At 35.0% G+C, this 23,795-nt stretch overlaps 1 protein-coding gene across 2 annotated transcripts in view; it reads left to right on the forward strand.

The window, feature by feature from the left end:
• LOC131999884 (signal recognition particle subunit SRP54) overlaps nt 1–23,795 on the forward strand; it is a 69,682-nt gene that overhangs the window by 19,886 nt on the left and 26,001 nt on the right. The window contains exons 6-16 of one of the 2 annotated variants that reach the window (XM_059373075.1): nt 480–546; nt 628–685; nt 4,628–4,778; nt 6,574–6,722; nt 7,063–7,163; nt 7,666–7,752; nt 11,028–11,101; nt 11,315–11,423; nt 16,667–16,837; nt 20,547–20,642; nt 21,545–22,065. In XM_059373075.1, the coding sequence (XP_059229058.1) occupies nt 480–546; nt 628–685; nt 4,628–4,778; nt 6,574–6,722; nt 7,063–7,163; nt 7,666–7,752; nt 11,028–11,101; nt 11,315–11,423; nt 16,667–16,837; nt 20,547–20,642; nt 21,545–21,636 (1,155 nt within the window). In that variant the 3' untranslated portion in view covers nt 21,637–22,065. Of the gene's footprint in view, nt 1–479; nt 547–627; nt 686–4,627; nt 4,779–6,573; nt 6,723–7,062; nt 7,164–7,665; nt 7,753–11,027; nt 11,102–11,314; nt 11,424–16,666; nt 16,838–20,546; nt 20,643–21,544; nt 22,066–23,795 lie in introns of those variants that run through there. The other variant, XM_059373078.1, reaches the window with a different exon arrangement.

Here is a 23,795-nt window from a genome sequence, read left to right on the forward strand (position 1 = left end):
GGGCTAGATCCCAGGACCCTGGAATCCTGACCTGAGCTGAAGGCAGATGCTTAAATGACAGAGCCACCGAGGCGTTTTTTATATGTGGAATTTAAAAAACGAAACAAAGGGAGTAGAAAAGAGAGAGACACAAACCAAGAAACAGACCCTTAATTATTGAGAGCAAACTGCTGGTTACCAGAGGGGAGGTGGGTGGGGGATGGGGGACAGGTGATGGGGGTTAAGGAGTACACTTGCTGTGATGAGCACCAGGTGCTGTATGGACATGTGGAATCACTATTTTGTACCCCTGAAACCAGTATTACACTGTATGTTAAATGACTGGAATTTCAAACAAAAACTTAATGTAATAATATTACTTTCAGGAGAATATGAGGAGTTTTACTTTAATCTTTAAATAACAAGGGTAAACAGAAAGAATTGTGTGTATAGTAATTAGTTGTTATTGATACTCTATTTTTTAAATGTTCTTTTCCCAGTTAGCATATTATTACCAGAGGAAAGGTTGGAAGACGTGTTTGATATGTGCAGACACATTCAGAGCAGGTAATGTGTTGAAATTTGAAAACTGTTCTCTGAAATTTTTATTTTCAAGTTTTAGGACTCATTACCTCTTTTATCTTATAGGTGCTTTTGACCAACTAAAACAGAATGCTACCAAAGCAAGAATTCCATTCTACGGAAGGTGGGTTCTGGTTTTTATTTTGGTACTCCCTCATGTGTTTCATCTTGTCTGAGCTTTTATTTTATGCTACCTGGTCACATTTTCATATTTACTTAGAAGTTTGAATCTTCGGGGCACGTGGGTGGCTCAGTGGGTTAAGCTTCTGTCTTCAGCTCAGGTCATGGTCTCAGGGTCCTGGGATCAATCCCCGCATTGGGCTCTCTGCTCAGTGGGGAGCCCGCTTCCCACTCTCTCTCTCTCTGTCTGCCTCTCTGCCTACTTGTGATCTCTCTGTCAAATAAAAATCTTAAAAAAAAAAGTTTTGATCTTCTTAGAACAAAGTGGGGATATAATTAATAAATTGTTATCTTTTGGGGGCGCCTGGGTGGCTCAGTGGGTTAAGCCGCTGCCTTCGGCTCAGGTCATGATCTCAGGGTCCTGGGATCGAGTCCCGCATGGGGCTCTCTGCTCAGCAGGGAGCCTGCTTCCTCCTCTCTCTCTTTCTCTCTCTGCCTGCCTCTCTGACTACTTGTGATTTCTCTCTGTCAAATAAATAAATAAAATCTTTAAAAAAATAAAAAATAAAATAAATAAATAAATTGATATCTTTTATTATAACATGACTGTTCTGATCCAGCCTGATAGATCAAAGTGGACATTGTTTAGTTTACAGTCTGCCTATACTTACCATCCTGCCTTGTATGCTTTCTCACCTGCTTCCCTATTCCTGCTGTTTCTTTTGAGACCTATCTGAAGCATTCCTGGATTAAACACACTGGGGAATTCTGTCTTTTCTTTAGTACATAATTTTAAAAAGCTTGTGTTTGATCATCCTAAAATAGCTTAGAATTTATAATTATCTCAGAGAGAGAGTCTCATCATTGCAGTCTTTCATTTGACAGAGTAGTTCAGTTACGAGTTTATCATGTTAGAATGATTAAAGAAAAGAATTAAGTCTAGATTGAATTTAGGACTTTTGCAGGGGGTAGCATTTTTCTTAACATTATTCATATAATTGGTTTCTTAGAAAGTTAAAACAAGCTAAAATTGGAGGTAATTTAATGAATGATATTTTGTTAGTCATTGCCCTCTCCTTTTTGGCTAGCCAGAAATGCTAATGAACTTTGGCTTATTCTATATTCTTTATTTAAATTCTTTTTTTTCCTCAGGTTTTTTTTTTATGATTTCTAATAGGTAGATTAGAGAATAATGTTAGGAATTTTATTTTTAGGATAAAAACTATTTCTAATAATAGATTTAAAAATCAAGCGATAAGAAAGTATCAAGGGATAATACAGTTATATCCTTAGGGTTCAAAATTTGTAAATAATTTAGCTGATAATTAACTATTGGCCAAAGCCAGAGCATTTTTTAAACAGTATTCTCCATACCATTAATTAAATAATTTCTCCTTTACTCATGTAAATTAAAGAAACATAATACACGTATGGAGTAAAGTATTAGTGATTGTTGTTTCCTTTGGGAGGACTGAAGGGCGTGGGACTGAGGAAGAATTTGAACTGCATCTCTGCTGTTCAGTTTACATATTAAACATCTATTTTGGGGGGATATATGCAGAACTGTTTGTTATATTATCATTTGTTCTGTATCTTTAAAAATATATTGCTTAAAATTTTTGAAGAAGTGAAAGCACTAACAGTTTCACTTCCCAGTTTTTAGCACGTCCACTTGTGCTGTCTTTCTTTCTTTCTTTCAAGATTTTATTTATTTATTTGACAGAGATCACAAGTAGGCAGAGAGGCAGGCAGAGAGAGGGGAGGAAACAGGCTCCCTGCTGAGCTGAGAGCCTGATGCGGGTCTTGATCCCAGGACCCTAGGAGCATGACCTGGGCTGAAGGCAGAGACTTTAACTCACTGAGCCACCCAGGTGCCCCCTTGTGCTGTTTTTCAGTGTTAGTGCAAATGAATACACAGATATAGTTAGATAATTTTAAATTGAAATGGCATCTATACTGCTTTTGTACTTTGTTTTGATAATGGTTATATGTAAATATGTCAAAATTCATCAAAATGAACACTTAAAATGGTGTGTCTTACTGTGTATCAGTAGACTACTATAGAGTTGATTACAAATGGGATCTTATTGACAAGATTGTGATTACTCTTGGGAGGGAGTGTGGTGCTGGTTCTGTTGTTTCTTGATCTGGGTGTGTTTGCTTTGTGAAAATTCACTGAGTTTACAGTTTGTGCAACTTTTCCATTTAAATGTATTATACTTCGTTAGCTCATTTATTTAAAAAAATGGGATCTTAATAATTCTGGAATAGACCATATACTGTGTAAGGTAATTTTTTTATGACATCATTGCAGTTCCATTGTATACTTTTATATGATATGTTTCTTTGTACATTTATAAATTTTAATTGTTTTTAACATTTAAAAATAGCTGGTAATTGTAATCTTTTTTTTTTCAACATTCTCTTGCCCATTCTCACCTGTTTATTTTCCTAGATTAAATTTTAAAATTCCTCATTAAGTTCAAAAATCTCCCTAAAGTTTGATGGGAACTACATTGAAACCAATTAACTTAGTGGAGAACTGACACATTTACTATATTTGTTTTGTTGAGTTTGAGAATTTTCTATGTCATTCTTGCTTTAAAAATTTATGTCCTTAAATATAGTAATTTTCTTCATTTAAAACTCACGTATTTTCTTATTAAATGTCTTCCTATGTGATTTTTTATTGTTAATGTAGGGGGGAAAACTTTTTTTTAACATATGTCTTTTCATTTGACAGTATTGATCTGTGTAAAAAGTTGCTCCTTCTGAAAATGGTACAGATTAAAATGGGATCTCGTTTCTTGATTTTCAAGTAGAAAAGATATTTGAGGATTGTGAAAATGTGGTTATATCACGATTGTGGTTATATTAGGAATGAAATTAAACTTTTATGGAAAATACTTTCCTTTTAGAAACCAAAAGCTTACCCATTAAATGTAATAACATTCATATTGTAGGAGTCCCAGAAGAAGAGAGAGAAACGGGGGCAGATTATTGGTTGTAGGAAATAATAGCTAAAAACTTTCCTAACCTGCGGAAGGAAACAGACATCCAAATCCTGGAAGCCCACAGAACTCCCATCAAATTTAACAAAAAAGAAGTCAAATGCCTCAATTATCAGATCATTTGATTCAAATTCAAGGTGTAAGAGTATGTCATAACAATTTCAAAGAAACAGCATTATGATCTCTTTATATATTGGCTATATTTTTAATACTAAGAAATTGGAAACATTTCAAATGACCAACAGTAGGGCATTTATTTAATAAATGATAGTATAACCATATGATAGAATGTTATACAGCCTAAAAGTCATGTTTTATAAGAATATTTAAGGTTTTGGGTTTTTTTAAAGTATTTATTTATTTATTTATTTGACAGAGAGAGAGAGAGACTGCAAGAAAGGTAACACAAGTAGGGGAAGTGGGAGAGGGAGAAGCAGGTTACCTTCCAAGCAGGGAGCCCAATGTGGGGCTCCATCCCAGGTCCCTGGGATCATGACCTGAGCCGAAGGCAGACGCTTAATGACTGAACCACCCAGGCACTCCAGAATATTTAATGGTTTTATAAAATGCTTACAAAAGGGTGTTAAATGGGAAAGCATATGTAAAGTAATCACTTATTAAAGGAAATATAAAAGGTATTAGAGGGAAGCACGATTCATTCAAGAAAAGACATGCAGCAGAATCACATAGAATTTTGTAATTGGAAAACGATACTGCTCTATGCTCCTCTAGGAATGGTTTGCTATCTTTATTTTTATTTATTATTGTTTTGTTTGCTGTTTTTAATATTTATTAGATTTTATACTTCTAAATTGAAATTGTGATCATTATGACTTTTTCTGAATAAAGGTATATATACCAGCAATTGCCAAATTATTAATATTTGAAAGTTTTGTTCTGCAGTTGTCATTAAATCACTTTTCCTTGTTAAATAGCTATACAGAAATGGATCCTGTTATCATTGCCTCTGAAGGAGTGGAGAAATTCAAAAATGAAAATTTTGAAATTATTATTGTTGATACAAGTGGCCGCCATAAACAGGAAGACTCTTTGTTTGAAGAAATGCTTCAAGTTGCTAATGCTATAGTAAGTAACTTTGAATTTAACCCACTGAGCCACCCAGGTGCCCGTAACTTTGAATTTAACAACATTGTAAGGATTTGGTTAATTTAATTATAACCCCTGATTGAGTTTAAGATCCATATAAATTATTTTTTGTCTGTATGGTAGATTCCAAGTAATTTATTTCTATGTTTGGTATGTGTATCTGTATGGTAAGGACTTAATCTTCTCTACACTAGATAGAAATTTTCCTGAGTATGTATCAAAAAAATTGTCCTTTGTCAATCATCTTATTGTATATATAAGAAAAACAAGAAATAAAAATTGAGAATTACCTTTAATATTTGTTGAAATTTTTTTTAAAGAATGCTTTATTCAGCTTTATCGCCTCTGTTACTAGACAGTCTCTCTCTCTCTCTGTTTTTTTGTTTTTTTAAAATTTTATTTATTTGAGAGAGAGAGGAAGAGAGAGAGAGAGAAGGAGCAGGGGGAGAGGTAGAAGAAAAGGGAGAAGCAGACTCCTGTCTAAGGGAGCCTGACATGGGGTTCAATCCCAGGACTCCAGGATCATGACCTGAGCTGAAGGTACTAAGCCACCCAGGCACCCCATCTACTGATTTTTTTTTTAATTTTTAAAAATTTATTCATTTATTTATTTAAAAAGATTTTATTTCTTTATCTGACACAAATAGGCAGAGAGGCAGGCAGAGAGAGAGGAAGGGAAGCAGGCTCCCTGTCTAGCAGAGAGCCTGATGTGGGGCTCAATTCCAGGACCCTGGGATCATGACCTGAGTCAAAGGCAGAGGCTCTAACCCACTGAGCCACCCAGACGCCCTGGATTTTATTTATTTATTTGAGAGAGAGAGTAAGAGAGAGGGACAGCATAATCGGGGGCAGAGGCCGAAGGAGAGGGAGAAACAGACTCCCGCTGAGCAGGGAGCCCAACGCAAGGACCTATCCCAGGACCCTGGGACCACGACCTGAGCTGAAGGCAGACGCTTAACTGACTGAGCCACCCAGGCACCCCTTTATTGACTTTTCTTACTGTAAATTATTTAAATTAAATTGGGACATTTACTTCAGATGAATTTTGAAAGATTTTCAAAATGAAGCATTTAAAAATGTTAATGATTGTTTAGTCTCTTTAAAACTGTGGTGGAAATAACTTAGGAGTACAAAATACATCTGTAGAATGTATTTTGCCCATGAACCCATGTTTTGCTGTTGAGAAGTTGGCAGTAATTCTTTGGCTAATGGTTAATGCCAACAGGTTTCTTTTTAACCGTGCCATTATTTTAACCTAGTTGAGCCGAACTAAGGGAAATAACCTCACGTGTTTCATTCATTTTGGTTTTAGTGCATACTTCTCTACTTTTTTTCCTCTTACTTTTAGTATTCCCTTTGCCTAGAATGTGATTCCTCCAGATCTTTGCATAACTTTTTCCCTCTTTATTCTGGCCGCATCTCAAATGTTATCTCCGGAGAGATCCCTGCTGGCTGCCCTACCTAAAGAAGTCTCCCACACCTCAAAACTGATACTCTCTATCCCATTTTAATTGTTGAACATCGGAAATGTTGACTTGCCCATTTCTTATCTGTCTCTTCTGACTAGAATATAAGTCTCACAAGGACAAGGATTTTTCTTGTTTATCTCTTAGTCTCAGGACCTAAATGGTGCCTAATACATAGTACAGTATTCCTTCAATTAATATTTGTTAATTTAATGAATAATTATTTATAAGAAGTGTTTTTGTGTAGCTTCTAATGATGACATTTACTTAAGGCAGTAAAAATATGTATCTTTCTTTAAATTTTCTAGCAACCTGATAACATTGTTTATGTGATGGATGCCTCCATTGGGCAGGCTTGTGAAGCCCAGGCAAAGGCTTTTAAAGATAAAGTAGATGTAGCCTCAGTCATAGTGACAAAACTTGATGGCCATGCAAAAGGAGGTGGTGCACTTAGTGCGTAAGTGTCATTAATGCTATTGTCCTGTGTCTTGGGCTTATATGGGGTGTGTGTGTGTGTGTGTATTTATGGCTTTCTTATTGATCATTTAAAATATATTTCAATATGTACTCCAACTTAAAAAATTTTTTAAAAATAGGATATATTCCAGTAGTGGACCAAAATATGGTCTGTAAAAGAAGTTTAAATAGAAACAGAATTTTGGAGTCTTTCTGATACTGTTCTGTTTTAACAAGTGAAAAGAAACTTGGAACTGTGTACTTTTGTCTAATTACTTTGATATCTGCTAGAAATTTGTTTGCCTTTTTGAGATTATCTTTTGTTTTCTTTTTCTTTGCAGTGTTGCTGCCACAAAAAGTCCAATTATTTTCATCGGTACAGGGGAACACATAGATGACTTTGAACCTTTCAAAACACAGCCTTTCATCAGCAAGCTTCTTGGTATATACAGTGGTGGGGATATAGAGAAGTCTCCAAGAAATAGCATGGATCTTTAGGACAGATTAGGATTTTAATCCCACCCTTTCATTGACTAGTTTAGGAAAATCATCACCTTCTACAATTTATTTTCCTTACCTGTAAAAAGTAAGGATGATGGTTTTCTGCTTCTTGTGGTGAGAGTGGTAGAATGAGCTATTAGATGGAAAGTTGTTTGGAAAAGTTTTAGAGCACAATACAAAAATATTTAGTTTTGGTAATTAGCAGGGGGAATGGTAGTAAAACTTTTTGTACCAGGTAATAGAGATCATGGAATTGGAATAAAACCTTGGGCTAGAGTCCCTGCTTTGTCATTTAACCTCTGAAGGTTCAGTTTTCTCGCCTGTAAAGTATAGTAGAAACATCTGCCCTGCTATCTCACAGGAGTATTATCTGTGGGCATGTATTTTTTTTATAATGTAAAGCATATACTGTTGTTAATTTTTTTTTTTTTTGGGTCTTATAGGTATGGGCGACATTGAAGGACTGATAGATAAAGTCAATGAGTTGAAGTTGGATGACAATGAAGCACTTATAGAGAAGTTGAAACATGGTATATGAGAAGCAAAAGCATTTGCTCTCAGATGTCTTTCCATGATTTCTTTTCGATAAAGCTACTGTTAATTTGTTTGAAATGATAAATCTATTATTACAGTTCGATTCATCAAATGTTTATTATATGCAAATCATTTAAAATCTCAGATATGTGGACAATTGTAGAATTGAGTGTTTTTGTTTTCTTCCTTGTAATCAAATTGCCTTAAGGTTAAAATTAAGTTTTTCGTTGTGTTTCTTGAAGTAGAACAGGTTAAGTGTAAGTTGGAACACTTTTTCTAATCTGTTTACTTATAAATTTAAAAAAAAATTTTGTTTACTTATAAATTATGTGTGCATATATATGTATATATATAATATATAATAAAATGTAAAGAAATTTGAAAGAATGAAATAAAGCACACACATTTTTTCACACCACATTAAAGACCACTTCTGTAGAAATATATGTTGTGATTAAGAGCTCAAGGTCTTAAATCTATCATACCTGAATTTATATCTGATCTATTTTTAGCTATATAACTTTTTCAAACTACTTAACCTTTATTTCTTTATCTGTAAAAAGTAGGTAATACTAAGTCTCTTCATAGAGTTGTGATGATTAAATCAGTTGATACATATAAAATCAGGAGCTTTCAACATATATTATTATGGACCATTTCTATCACATACTATCTTGCCTCTCTGCTTTTTCTCACCTTGTCAGTTACCAATGCCTTTATCTCTCTCTTAAATGTTGGTGTTCTTCAGGGATCAATGCTAGGCCATCTTCTTTTCTCTGGAGCTTCAGACCGTTATCTGTATGTTTACTAGACCATCCTTGGATGTTCCATCTATACTTCAAATTCAGCATATCTGTATCTACCCATCCTACTGTCTTACTGGATTGTTATCTTAAATGAATGCTAATGTCTTGTTGCCAGAGGCAGAAACGGGTGTTGTTGTGAACTCCTTCTTATTTCTTCTTCACTCTGCCGTTTCCTTTCCCATCAGTCAACTGGCCTAGTAAGTCCATCTCCAAAATATCTTCGTTCCATTCCGTTCCCTAGGGCTCCTTCAATTATGCAAGTTTATCTCTTGCCTAGATTGTTTATTCTAACAATCTTCCTGTTTCTTGGATTCTTCCCCTTGTATCTATTTTTTTTAATACTGTAGCTAAATGATCTTTGAAAAAATGCAAGTCTGATCCCATTACTGCCTTTCTTAAAAATCTTTCGGTGGCTTCCCATTGCCTTTAGGATGTTTTTTAAATGACACTACCATTGGGGTGCCTAGCTGGCTCAGTTGGAGGAGCATGCACTCTTGATCTAAGAGTTGTGAATTTGAGCCCTATGTTGGGTGTAGAGATTAAAGTCTTAAAAAAAAAAAGAAAAGACTCTACCATCTGGTCACATCTTCTGTAACTTTTTTTTTTTTTGAAGATTTCATTATTTGACAGAAAGTGAGAGAGCAGAAGTAGGCAGAGCGGCAGGCAGAGGGAGAGGGAGAAGCAGGCTCTCCGCTAAGCAGGGAGCCCAATGTGGGGTTCGATTCCAGGATCCTGGGATTATGACCTGAGCTGAAGGCAGCCGCTTAACTCACGCCACCCATGCACTCCCTTCCATATCATTTTTGATGCTGTTCTTAACATTTCATGTGCCGGCAGGCTGAATTTCACTCAGCTTCTCAAATGTACACTGCTATCTGTCACCTCTGTGCCTTTGCCTGTTAGACAGGTGTCCTCTCATCTTCCTACTTCCACCCTCCTCTCCCCAGCTATTCTAGGTAACTCCTACTCATACTTCAGTCTCTCCTTCTTTAGGGATACTTTTACCTGATCCCTGGACTGAGTTACAACTCTCTGCTTTATGTTTCCATTGCACCCTATAATTTTTGTATTGTTCATCACAATTACTAGATATCTGACTTCCCTGCTTGAAGATATAGGTCAGTTTCATAGCTGTATTCCTCACCTTTCAAGTTTATAGTACCTATTTCTGGCACTTTGTAGATCTTTAATAAATATTTGTTGTACAAATATTTCTATCCCTCATTGCCAGGTTCTTTTCCCCACCTTCCTCTCTACTGGACAGCCCTACCAGTGCTTCCACCACCACACTAAACTATATCCCTAGTCAGTCTACTTTTTGACTCTTAGGTCTCTCCCTGTATCTGCATTTTGCTTCTGCTCTTAGCATTCTACTATTTCTGAGGTCACCAAGGGCAAAAGTAGTAATCTTTCTTTTTTACCTTGGTTCCCAATATTTAAGTGTTATCTTTCTTTTGTTTTCAAATTCTTCACTTGGGTTCCATGACAGTGGATTTCATCTGCTGTCATGGCTTCAATGGTCCCTTCTATATAATGGCCAAATGTGTATTTCAGCCTTAACTTTTTCTACTGTTGTTTATTTTTGCATTTCTAGCTGTCTGCTCTAACATTTCCTTTAAAATATTGTACTGCCCCTTAAATTTAACAGAACGGCAAAACCCAAATACCTTTTCTAGTTATATCTTTAGGACATAAACAGAAAATACTCTGGATTGTTGTTGTTGTTGTTAATTTAAGTTCATTTACACATAGTGAAATGCTTGGTTCCTAAGGATGTGATACTATCAATTTTGACAATGCAGAATAACCCATATCCATCAGGAAACAACATTTCCATTAACTACAAAGTTTGCTCATTCTCCTTCCCAGTAAGTACATCATATTGTAAGACTCCTAGAGTTATGTCCTTTCTCTCCCCCTCCCCCCCCCTAGTTTCTTTGAGCATAAATTTTTGACATTCATCCATTTAGTTGCATGTACCTATAGCTTGTTCTTTTGTTGCTGGGTAGTATTTCATCCACAGTCTATCACTTTCCTGTCCAGTGGACAGCCAAGTTATTTAGGAAAAGGCAGATAATCTTCTAAAGTGTCTTGCCATTTTTCATTCTCATTAGCAACATGTGAGAGTTCTTTTTGCTCCACATCTTCTTTAACTTTTGGTGCTGTCAAGCTTTTTAGTCATCCTAGTGGGTAGAGTTGGTTTGCCTCATTTTCAAGGTTTTTGCATATTTGTTTTTGTCCCTGTTCTCTGATAGAATGTGAGTTTCTCTAGGACAGAATCTGTGTTATATTCTACAGTGCATTCACCCGATGATCTTGCCCCTAGTGACTGCTCAGGAATGTTTATCAGTTGGATGTTTTACAAGTGTGCTTCAGGATGAACCCATGACTAAGGAAAAGATTAATCTTATTGAATGGAAATGTACATTATCTAATATATCTGAACCATTTATATTGTATTTCAGGTCAGTTTACGTTGCGAGACATGTATGAACAATTTCAAAATATCATGAAAATGGGCCCCTTCAGTCAGATCTTGGTTAGTTATCCTAAAAGTTTTTTTTTTTCTTTCTTCTGCTTTTCATTAAAATTTTTAAAAATAGATGCATTTGCTTTTATTACTTTTGCTGTTTGGGTAAAAAAATTTTAAAAACTTAGTGTCAAAAATAAAGCCAGTAGTTAAATGTGAACATTCTGAACAATTTAATTTCAAGCTATTGTTGATTTTTATGTTTAAATATATTTATTTCAGGGGATGATCCCTGGTTTTGGAACAGACTTTATGAGCAAAGGAAATGAACAGGAGTCAATGGCAAGGCTAAAGAAATTAATGACGATAATGGATAGTATGAATGATCAAGGTAAGATGGCAGATTATTTGATTTAGAGGACAACGTTCTGAATATTTGCAAGTGGATAGTTTCACTGTGTTCTTGTGGACAAGATGGGGAAAAATTTAGACTGGAAGATTATTGGTAGATGGATTTATGGCTGTTTGAAAGCTCTTATTCAAAGGGTTAGGACTATTGGATTGACTTCATAGAAATGTCTAGTACATTTCCAAACACTCTCCCAAGTGTTCTCCAGAGAACACTCGTTCTTCTTGATGATGATAGAAATAACTTGAGAGTTCCGTAGTCAAATGAGTATGAGGGGATTCTGGGTTAAAAAACTACTAAGTTTATTTATTATAAGTCTCCTCAGAACAGTCATATGGTTACATGAATTGGGAATCTGTAAGAGAGATAGTTTAAGCAATGTTTACAAACTTACTTGGCACTGAAGCTCTCAAGGTTTCAGTCTTTTTTTTTTTTTTTTTTTTTAGAGGGAGAGAGAGTGTGTGCGTGCACAAGTTGGGGAGGAGTGAGCAGAAGAGGGAAAGTATACCCTTGATAAAATCCTTTCCTGTATCTCCAGTCTCTTCTTACATTATATATCAGCATATAAACATTCTTCAGTTCAGGTTTTCTGGGCTATCTTCCCTCATGCTTTTTTATTCTTTTTTTTTTCTCTTTTCAGTCAAACTTCTTAAAAGAACAGTTTGTATTTTTCTCAAACTACTGAAATCTAACTTCTTTCCCCACCACCACATGGAAACAGATCATACAAAGATTTCCAGTAACCTGCTGAGTTGCTCCAGTGGATTTTTTTCAGTCTTTTTCTTGACCTTTAAACATTGGCTGTTGTTAATCACCTTTTTTTCTTGGCTTCTATTAATGCCATCTCACTAATTTTACCCTTACCTTTCTTGTTAACCCAGTTACTTTTTCAGCCTGCCCCTAAAATGACTGCATACTACAGGTTCTGTCCTCAGCCAATGTTTCTTCTCATTCTGCTCATTTTCTTTGAATAATTCATCCACATCTGTACTTTCTCTGTTGCTTGACTGATTATTTTTTTTGTAGTCTCTACCTCTTTCCTGAGCTCTAGGCTTTCGTAGTCACCCAAATAAGATTGTGTCTTTCTCATCTGTGTGTCTTCAACACTACAAAAAGTTTTGTAGGTAGAATTAATAACAACCATATTTAGAGTATTTACTCTCTCCTGAGCTTTTTATATACATTAACCCATCTAATCATCACAGTAACTCTCAAGAGACAGTTCTGGGGTTAAATTCCATTATTATATAGCTTTTGCAGATTAGGAAACTGAGATACAGGAAAGTTGAGTTGTTTGCTCAAGGGTGCTAACTACAGAGTGGAGAGACTGGGCATCAAACTCAGGCATTCTGGCTCAAGAGTCTGCACTCTGGACCATCTCTTTTCTAGATGCTCACTAAATGGTGGACAGACATGTCTATTTATAAGTTTGAAAGTTTTCTGAGGCATGGATCCAAAATTCAGTTTTCTCCCTTGGGTACACTTCCATCTATCTGATAGATACCTGTCTACTCAGTCACCCAACCTAGAAACTGGGGTCAACCAAGATTTATATCCTTGTTGATTTTCTGTCTAGTGGTTCTATTGATTATGGAGATGAAGGTATTGAAGTGCCTAGCTTTTCTCCTCTTAGTTCTATAATTTTTTTGTCAGGTAAGCTCTTTTGTTGGGTACAGTACACATTTAGGATTGTTTTGTCTTCTTGGTAAATTGACCTTTTTGTCATTTGTATGTCATGTCCTCCTTTGTCCGTCGTCTGTTTTGTCTTATATTAATAGAGCTTTCTTTTAATCAGTTGTTTGGATTGTTTATCTTTTTCTATCTTTTTTACTTTTAACCTGCCTGTATCATTACATTCAAAGTGAGTTTTAGTCAACAGCATGTAATTATTTTTTTCTATTAACATATTCTCATACACCCTCTTTTAACTGATATATTATTGATATATTAGGATTTAGTTCTGCCAAATGAATTTTTGTCCTATGTTTTCCTTGCAAGTTTTGTTCTTCTGGTTTTTTCTTTTATATGTTCCTGTGAGTTACTTGAATGTTATTTAGTATTCTATAAATATTATAGAATAATAATTATTATTTTTAGGTTATTTAATACATATAGTTTTTCTGAAAATATATATATATTTTTTAATATTTTATTTATTTATTTGACAGACAGAGATCACAAGTGGGCAGAGAGGCAGGTTGGGGGTTGCTGGGAAGCAGGCTCCCTGCTGAGCAGAGAGCCTGATTCGGGACTTGATCTCAGGACCCTGGGATCATGACCAGAGCCGAAGGTAGAGGCTTTAACCCACTGAGCCACCCAGGCACCCCCTGAATATATTTTTAAAAATAATTTTCTTAATGGTTGCTTTAGGTATTACAATATGCATACATATTGAACTGCCTGGTATTATAATATGCATATATATTTAACTTATCACAGATTACTTCTATTAGTATTTTACCACTTCTAGTGGAATATAGAAACCTTAACATTACCTTAGGTTTAGTGAGTTCCATTTCCTAAATAGTTCTCATATCTTCCCTCTTTCCTTTGTTTCTAAGTTGGTTCATACACTCATCATTTCTCAACCTAGATTGTTATATAGTAGCTTCCTAACATTTACCTTTCGATTTTATCACTTCTCTTTCCAATTTGTCTTCCTCACTGCCACAATAATGGCCTTTCTAAACAAAAAATTCTGGGATTGGGGCTCTTGGGTGGCTCATTTGGTTGAGCATCTGACTTGGTTTCTGCTCAGGTCATGATCTTGGGGTCATGAGATTGAGCCCTATGTTGGGCTCTTTGCTAGGTGTGGAGCCTGCTTAAGATTCCCTCTCTCCCTCTGCCCCTCCCGCTGCTAGAGAACTCATATGCTCTTGCTTGGTCTCTCTCAAATAAATAAATAAGTAAATAAAATCTTTAAAGAAAAATTCTAGGGTCAGACTCTTTCAGTGACTTTTTATTGTTGTCATAACAATAACAAACTCCTAAGCCTGGCATACAGATGCTGTTATAATCTTGTCCTTACCTACTTTTGCAACTTTTAAAAATCTCAGCTCTTATCCAAGCTTCATTTCTTCTACTCAAAACTATTTTTATTCTAGAAATCCCATGTTCTGCTTCGTAGAATGTCCCTTGCTTCTTTTTCTTATTGAACTCCTATTTGTCCTTTAGAACTACTCAGTTAAAGAAGAACCATCAGCATGGAACCTTCCTGACTTCCTTTCTTCTTTAAATTATGTCCCCTTCTGACTTTTGTTTAATTCTGTCATAATGACTTACCATGATGTGCTGTCATAGCTTGTCTTCTTTCCCTTCACTCCACTTTAGCTGTTAGAATACATATTTTATGATGTAGAATAGAATATTTATAATTTAGAATATTATAGATATTGTAGATATATATATTATAGATAATGTAGAATAGAATATTCATAATTTAGAATATAGAATAATATTTTATAGTGAAGGTGTGGCTTAAAAGCTGTATTTATGAGATGGATTTAGGGTTTTTTTTTTAATTTTTACTTTTTTATAAACATATATTTTTATCCCCAGGGGTACAGGTCTGTGAATCACCATGTTTACACACTTCACAGCACTCACCAAAGCACATACCCTCCCCAATGTCCATAATCCCACCCCCTTCTCCCAACCTCCCTCCCCCCAGCAACCCTCAGTTTGTTTTGTGAGATTAAGAGTCACTTATGGTTTGTCTCCCTCCCAATTCCATCTTGTTTCAGAGGAGTGGGATTTAGGTTTTAATGGCTGTAAATTTATTATGAGATAATGGGCTCCTTATTTACAGTTCACTTCTGGACTATATGCTTAGAGGGCATAGACAAATTAGAAAATATTAGGAAATCAGGATAATAAATGGAGTTCTAGGGGCACCTTGGTGACTTAGTTGGTAAGCATCTGCCTTCAGCTCAGGTCATGATCCCAGGGTGCTGGGATCGAGCCCTATGTTGGACTCCTTGCTCGGTGGGGAGGCTGCTTCTCCCTCTCCCTCTGCTGCTCCCCCTTGCTTGCACATTCTTTCTCTCTCCCTCTTTTTTTCTCCATCAAATAAAAATAAAATCTTTTTAAAAAAATAATAAATGGAGTTCTAGACCATGTTATAAGAGAAACAGTCAAAAGATTTGGGAATTTGTAACCTAGAGGAATTCACCAGAGACTTGGTAGCTCTCAAATATTTGAAAGCCTCATTCTTTGTGCCTGGCAAGGAGACACGTATGCAAATAGGAAGAGGTGCCAGGCAAATTTATTTTAATATGTGAAAAGATTTTCCATAATTACAGGTATGATAGAATGGCATAGATTACTGTATCTTAGATTCTAGATAGTGGATTATCTGGGCACATTAAGACTGAGGCTAGATGACCATTTATTGGGGGATGTTGTAGAGAGAATGCAGATATAATAGAAACTTAGACTAAAGTCTTGCATTCCTGAGATTGTATGCAGTGAAAGCCAGAAGAAATACATCTCATATTCTAAGAGTTATAAAAACACTGGGGGGAATTAACTCACTATGTCACAGAAAGGATTAAAATACTAGTAGTAATTATATGGAAAAGATTACCATTATTCTGTTGATGATAGAACCTATTTCTGTTGCTTAGATGCCTAAATTTATTATTTAAATGTTAATAGTTATTTAGAGCTAAAGCAAGCACTTTTCTTTTTTGAAATATACCTTATACTTCTAGTATGCTCTGAGGGGCAGTTGGATATGAGATATGGAAAAGGTGGACATGGGTTTTAAAGGTTTTCAGATGTTCTATTTTACTTAAATGGTGGAGTGAGTACATGTGTATTTTTTATTGTTTTTGTAGCTTACAAATATTATAGATGTTCTTTTGAATACAAACATAGTTTATGTTTAATGTTTAAAAATCAGATGCAGGGGGCGCCTGGGTGGCTCAGTGGGTTAAGCCGCTGCCTTCGGCTCAGGTCATGATCTCAGGGTCCTGGGCGGGAAACCTGCTTCCCTCTCTCCCTCTGCCTGTCTTTCTGTCTACTTGTGATCTCTCTTTCTCTGTCAGATAAATAAATAAAATTAAAAAAAAAAATCAGATGCAAACATGACAGGTGATAACATTTGTTAAATCAGGTGGTGGTTTTACCGTTTTATTTTTGTGTGTGTATGGTATTTGTACATAACTGTTTTAATAATGAATTTTAAGTGTATGTAAATGAAAGTAATTAATCTTTGTCTACAGAACTTGACAGTACTGATGGTGCCAAGGTTTTTAGTAAGCAACCAGGAAGAATTCAAAGAGTAGCAAGAGGATCAGGTGTGTCAACAAGAGATGTTCAAGAACTTTTGACACAATACACCAAATTTGCACAGATGGTAAAAAAGATGGGCGGTATCAAAGGACTTTTCAAAGGTAAGAAAAATAACAGACTCCTCATTAGTTAACATAGTGAAAGTAAAGAAAGAAGCTGAAACACTAAAATTAAAGCTGGGGAGTACTGCCAATATTGGGAAACATATTGCTGAATTTCATGTTCTAGTTAAGAACTTCTTGAATGTGATCTGTGATTTCTCTGTTTTCAGATTCAAGGTCATAAACACTAATTAAAAAACAAACTTAATGATTTTGTTTTTATGAAGATGTAATACATATTAAAGAAAATTTAGACAGAATAAGAAAGTATATGAAAGAAACTTAAAACACCCATTATCTTATCTCCCCAGAGAATCCTATGGGTCCCATTGCAAATGGGACTATAACTAATACTTTCTTCTGAAACATCATGACTTATTTTTCTATATTGCCAAATATTCTTTAGAATATAGGTTTTAATCACTGAATATTCTTCAGGTTATGCTTGTATCTTTGTTTTGTGCAGTGGATATTTAGGCTGGCTTATCTGCTTCTGTATTAGTATCAGTTCTGGCATTAGTTCCTTTGTAGTCTTCTGGGAAGCCAGGGGTTTTGTCTATTTAATCAGATTACATAGTAGACGCTGAATGAATTTTGTAATAATTTAATGTTTCCAAGTTAATGATCAAATGTTTCTTTCAGTAGGTCTTTTTTAGATTACGACTCAAGTTTAACATGTCCTTATACATTTATTGGTTTGGATTCCCTTTGCAAATTACCCCTTAGGTTCCTCGTTCATTTGTCTCATTTTTTTCCCCCGCTGTTGCTTTGTAGTAACTCTTGAAAATCCTTGGTTTAGGTCTGCAAGTATTTTACCCGCTGTTCATTTGCCTTTTTTTTTTTTTTTAATTTTTTAAATTTATTTTCAGCGTAACAGTATTCATTGTTTTTTCACCACACCCAGTGCTCCATGCAATCCGTGCCCTCTCTAATACCCACCACCTGGTTCCCCCAACCTCCCACCCCCCGCCCCTTCAAAACCCTCAGATTGTTTTTCAGAGTCCATTTTCTCTCATGGTTCACCTCCCCTTCCAATTTCCCTCAACTCCCTTCTCCTCTCCATCTCCCCTTATCCTCCATGTTATTTGTTATACTCCACAAATAAGTGAAACCATATGATAATTGACTCCCTGTGCTTGACTTACTTCACTCAGCATAATCTCTTCCAGTCCCCTTTTATTTTTATTTGTATTTTTTAGTGAATGGAAGCTTTTATTTTTAATGTAGCCAAGACTATTTATCATTTTCTTTTATTTCTGTTATGCTCAGAAAAACCTTCCCCATGCTGATAAAATACCCACCTATATTTTCTACTTGTTTAGGTGTTATTTTTTAGGTTTCTAATTTTTATCTCATCTTAAATTTATTTTGCTGTGTAGTGTGTAAGGTCAAAAGATAAGTTTACTTTTCTAATTGTCCTAGCCCTCTCTTAAAATTTTTTTTTCTGTATTACAATCACTATTAAAGTGAATTTATTATTTCAAAACACACTGATTAGGTAATCTCCAAATGAAGCAATACCACTGAATAGCTTACTAAAAAGGATGAGTATTTATATTTTTTCCCTTTTGTCTTTGATAACTTTTCTTACTTTCTTTGCTTGCTATATGCTATTTTCTTTTTTTTTAAGATTTTACTTATTTATTTATGTATGTATTTGAGAGAGCGGGGGAGCATGTAAACACATGAGTTGGGGGAGGAATAGAGGGAGAGAGAGAGAGAAAATCTCAAGCAGACTCCCTGCTGTGTGCAGAGCCTGATGTGGGGCTCGAGCTCAGGACCCTGAAATCATGACCTGAGCTGAAATCAATCAAGAGTCTGTGGCTTAACCAGCTGAGCCACCCAGGTGACCCTATGTTATTTTGTTTTTTTTGTGACAGGGAGGAAAGTTAGACAAACATGTTTAAGATTGATTATAATTCCTTACATCACATGCTATTTCAAATAGTGATTATTAAACACATGTGAGTTTAACATCTCTCCCAAATAACCCTATTTTTTTTTTAAGATTTTATTTATTTATTTGACAGAGAGAGATCACAAGTAGGCAGGCAGAGAGAGAGGAAGAGAAGTAGGCCCCCTGCTGAGCAGAGAGCCCGATGCGGGACTCGATCCCAGGACCCTGAGATCATGACTTGAGCCAAAGGCAGCAACTTAACCCACTGAGCCACCCAGGCGCCCCACCAAATAACCCTATTTTTTTAAAGAGTTTTTTTTACTTATTTTAGAGGGAGAAAGAGAGGGGCATCTGGGTGGCTCAGTCAGTTAAGCTTAAGTCATGATTCGAGGGTCCTGGGATCGAGCCCTACATCTGGCTCCCTGCTCAGCAGGGAGTCTGCCTCTCCATCTCTACCTGCCCCTCCTCTGCTCATGCTTTCTCCCTCTTTCTCTCTCTTGCTGTTTCTCAAATAAATAAATAAAATCTTTAAAAAAAAGTAAGAGAGAGAGAAAGAGAGCACATGTGTGTGGGGGGGGTGCAGAGGGAGAGGAAGAGAGAATCTCAAGCAGACACTGCTCTAAGCAGGGAACCCAATCTGATGACTTTGAGATCATGACCTGAACTGAAACCAAGTTGGACGCATAACCAATTGTGCTACCCTGGCACTGCTTTTTTAAAGCTTTTTTAAATAAATAAATAAATAAATAAATAAAGAGATTTATTTATTTTAGAGAGATGACTATTCTTGCTAGAACTATAGTAGATCCACTTATCTAAGCACGATTACTCAGTAAAGGCACAATCAAGATGAATGGACAGTGGATGTAACACACATTCTTGTTACACCAAGCTCTTCTTATAAATTTTAAGTCTTCAGAAACAAACACTTGTGACAATTTACCAATGGATACAGAACTCACATCTTACACTGATGTATTAATCATGAAAAGTTTTTCACAGATTTTACCATGTTTTATAAAAATGTATTTTATTCATATTTCTTAATTCATATAATTTATTCAGATGAGCCAGCTTTCATGTTCATTTTCATAATGCATTTGAGAAGTACCAGAATTAATGTTCCTTTGAGATAATTTTGCCTGAAGACCCTCTACTTACTCATTGTTGTTGAATCGGTGATCTATTTTGCTTCCTGTCTCTTGAGACCACAGCAGCTTTTCTCTAAAGGGGATGCTCTTATCTGTTCTTCCTCAGAGTGCATCTCTTTTACTGGCTTCCTTTTTACTGTGGAGTTTTCAGTTAAGTGTGTGGAAATTCATTGGTAAATGGATTTATATTATTTGTCTTTCCATTCTCTGAAGCTTTTCCATTATTTTTAATAGCTTCTTAGATATATGCAAACCTTCATGTTCTCTCAGTCATATTCTTTTATATTAATTTACCAGCAACCCAGGCTCTTTCCCTGTGAACCCTTATCTATAAAGTCAGGTTTTTGTTTGCCATTCTCCCATATGACTTGCATTGTTGTAGCTTACTGTCAAGAATCACTGGATACAGTTCTGTAATAACAAAAATCATAGCCCTTAAAAAAATCCTTTAAATGCCCCTTAGTATAGAATTTCCCTTGTTCTTTCTCAAAAATATGTATGTATTTGAGATAAAGATTAGAAGAGAATATGTACAAATAGAAATAATGTGTAAGGGTAGTATGGTTGTAGGTGATTTTTTAAAAATTTTCCTTAATTCATTAAACTTTCTACAATACTGATTATATTGCATTCTCCTCAAACCTTTTTTTTTTTTTTCCAGGTGGTGACATGTCTAAGAATGTGAGTCAGTCACAGATGGCAAAACTGAATCAACAAATGGCCAAAATGATGGATCCAAGAGTTCTTCATCACATGGGTAAATACAAAATTGTTGCCAGTTTATAATACACAGTTTAATTTATAAAGGTTGAGTTTTAATAAGCCTTCTGTTGTGATATTATAAACATCTGTTCAAAAGATGTATGATTTGAGGGAAATAGTCATCTGAATTCTAAGTTGAATGGTTGGAATAGTGCTATATAAATGAGGTTTTATTCCCTCTTCTGCTGCCATCTGTGTGATTTTTGAGCAAGGTTCTTCATCATCATCTGTTAATGTTTGTTCCAGTGACCTTTTGTCCTAGTTTGGAATCTGGATATTTTCAATGATGAGACTTTGAAATTATATAAGGATTTTGAAACCCAGTTATACTTTTGCTGTGTGACCTATGGAGAATTCCTTAAGCTTTCTGAACCTTATTTTCCTCTTTTGTAAAATCACAGATAATATCTCGTCAGGAAATTGTGACAGTTAAGTGAGCTAATATATATGAAAGCATTTAGTTCAGCTCAGGGCATATAGATGTGTAATAAATGGTGAATTCTTTTCTTCCTGTAACTTCTATGAAACAACTCCTCCACTCCCCAGAATTGGTTACTATTTACAACAAGACTCTTTTGGACTTGCCAGAAAAAATTCTTTTGTTTAGAATTATTGACTCACTGCTGTGTGACAGGTACTGTTCTAAGATCTTTTCGTATATTATCTTATTTATTCCTTCTAATTTGATGAGGTAGGTTATTTTTTTTTTCTGTTTTATAGATAAGGATGCTGGTTAATAATACAGATTTTTAATTGGCATGTTCTTTAAGGCTGATGATCAGATCGTAATCAGATCCCAGTAAATTTTTTAGAAGTTAAAGTACCTATTTGGTAAGAATAATACATGTTTCAAGTGCTACCTAATAATTACCTGATTTTACTCTATTTTTACTCCAGGTGGTATGGCAGGACTTCAGTCAATGATGAGGCAATTTCAACAGGGTGCTGCTGGCAATATGAAAGGCATGATGGGATTCAATAATATGTAAAGAAGATGCCTTAATATAAACTGACTCAGTTGATTACATTATTTGCTGAGACCTCAGAGTTTCCCTCCTTTTTGCAAACAGGAGAAAAAAAGTATTTTTCTTGCCTGTCTTGCCATTTTTCTCTCCTCACCTATTTTTTCCCTCTCTCCTTTTCTTCTTCTTTCCTTCCTACTTCCCTTCCTTTGATATGAGGGAGGAATATATAGTTTTTGTGGAAATCATTATATTTTTGCTTTAGATTTTCTTCTGTTAGTTTTCACCATCATAATACTTCTTAAGTTAAACAAATCATGATGTAAAATTTAGTACTTAAAAGTTTTTAATTGTCTCAAAGGCCAAGCACTGCATTTGTAAACAGTCCTGCTCAGTAGTTACATGATGTCTCAATAAAAGTGCTGTAAAATAAACTTCAAACTCGTTATAAATTAAGCGGTTGTTAACTTCCTTTATAATTTAAATATGTCAGTGGATCACATTAAAAGGCAGAGAGAAAAACCAATGGCTGTATGTCACTTAAAACTAGTCTTATAAGGTGCCTGGATGGCTCAGTTTGTTAAGCCTCTTCTGACTCTTGATCTCAGTGTTTTGAGTTCAAGCCCTGTGTTGGGCTCCATGCTGGGCTTGGAGCCTACTTAAAAACAAAATAAACCTAGTTTTACAAGTCTACCTTTAATCAGAAATATGGTAGAATAACTTAACCATTAGTAGTAAGCATTTTTGTTTACCTAGAATAATTACATTAATTTTGCCATAGAAAAATCTCAAGCCTGCCATTTAAAATTGAAATTGTGAATTTCGTTTATAATATAATGTTTTGTATATAGCTTCCATTTTTTAACCTCATACATTTGAAGCCTTAGTGGCAATATTTGGTTTTTTGAAAAGCCAATTTTGTTGTTTCTTCCACACCAAAAAAATCTGCTTGATGAAACTGATGTTCTTTGGTGATAGTTAACTTATAGACTTCCTAATGGGAAAATAATTGCATATATTAGGCTGTCACGATTACATATTAAAGATAATGAGACAGTGACAAGGTGGACTAGGTTGCTGGTTACTCTGGATTGTTACATATTCATTTAGAAAAGTAACTTTTTAAATAAATTATGGAATTAAAAATACTAGAATAATTATTATACTTATTATTGACATCATGAAGATTATAGATATCATGTAGTAGTGTATTTTGAGTTATAATGAATTGATCTTTGGCAAAAGATTGATTTGTAATAGAGAGTGAAATAGCTGGTTTTTATAGTATTAATTTTTTATAACTCAGATAATTTAATAAAAAAGGTCTTATAAGGCCAAAGTATCTTTAAAAAGTAATGACATTTAAAAAAAAAGTAATGACATAAGGAATGCAACAGATTTTCTTGTTTACTTGGGCAATGATTTTATATCCCACTAAATTATTTTTACCAGCTAAAAATTTAGCATATCCCTATAGAACACTGTATACCTTATTATAAATTATGTATCTTGTGTTCTGCAGGAATGACATAAGGTCCAGGTATAGAAATTTGTCAGTGAGAAAATATTGTTTTCCAAATTAGTTTCTAACTAAATTGATGGATACCACCTTTACTGTGCAAGCATTTCTGTGATTTCTATCCTCAGGGTACCACTTTTCACTTTGACCAAAGAAGGAAAGGGGACTCTTGGCCAAACTTGATGGCTCAGTCATTGTTTTTTTTAAGTGTTTTTGTGTCTGTTGCAAATTTTATTTTTCAGAAGCAAAAATTACAGTGGCAAAGGACACCAGAACTCCTAGTTCAGCTTCCATATCTCTTTTCTATAAGATGAGGGAATTGGAGATGCTTGCTCAAATTCTAACCGCATTAATTGCTCAGTCTGACATCTTTAGGTACAAAAGCTATCCTTCCAACCTCACAGTTTTTGTCAAAGTACTGATGTTTAACAGTGTAAGTACCATATACCAAAATCAAATAATTTGACCAAATTTCCTTTTTTCACTGTTGTTAAAATTGGTTGCTAAGCTTTTAATTGATACTTGTTATAGCCCCAGCTTAGACCACTAGCTAGATCTAATATTGTGTAACATTGGATTCTTCCTGAATCTTATTTTATTTAATCTTTTTAAAGATTTTTATTTATTTATTTGATGGAGAGAGATACAGTGAGAGAGGGAACACAAG

Source organism: Mustela nigripes, chromosome 13 (assembly GCF_022355385.1).
Source record: "Mustela nigripes isolate SB6536 chromosome 13, MUSNIG.SB6536, whole genome shotgun sequence".
Taxonomy (NCBI): domain Eukaryota; kingdom Metazoa; phylum Chordata; class Mammalia; order Carnivora; family Mustelidae; genus Mustela; species Mustela nigripes.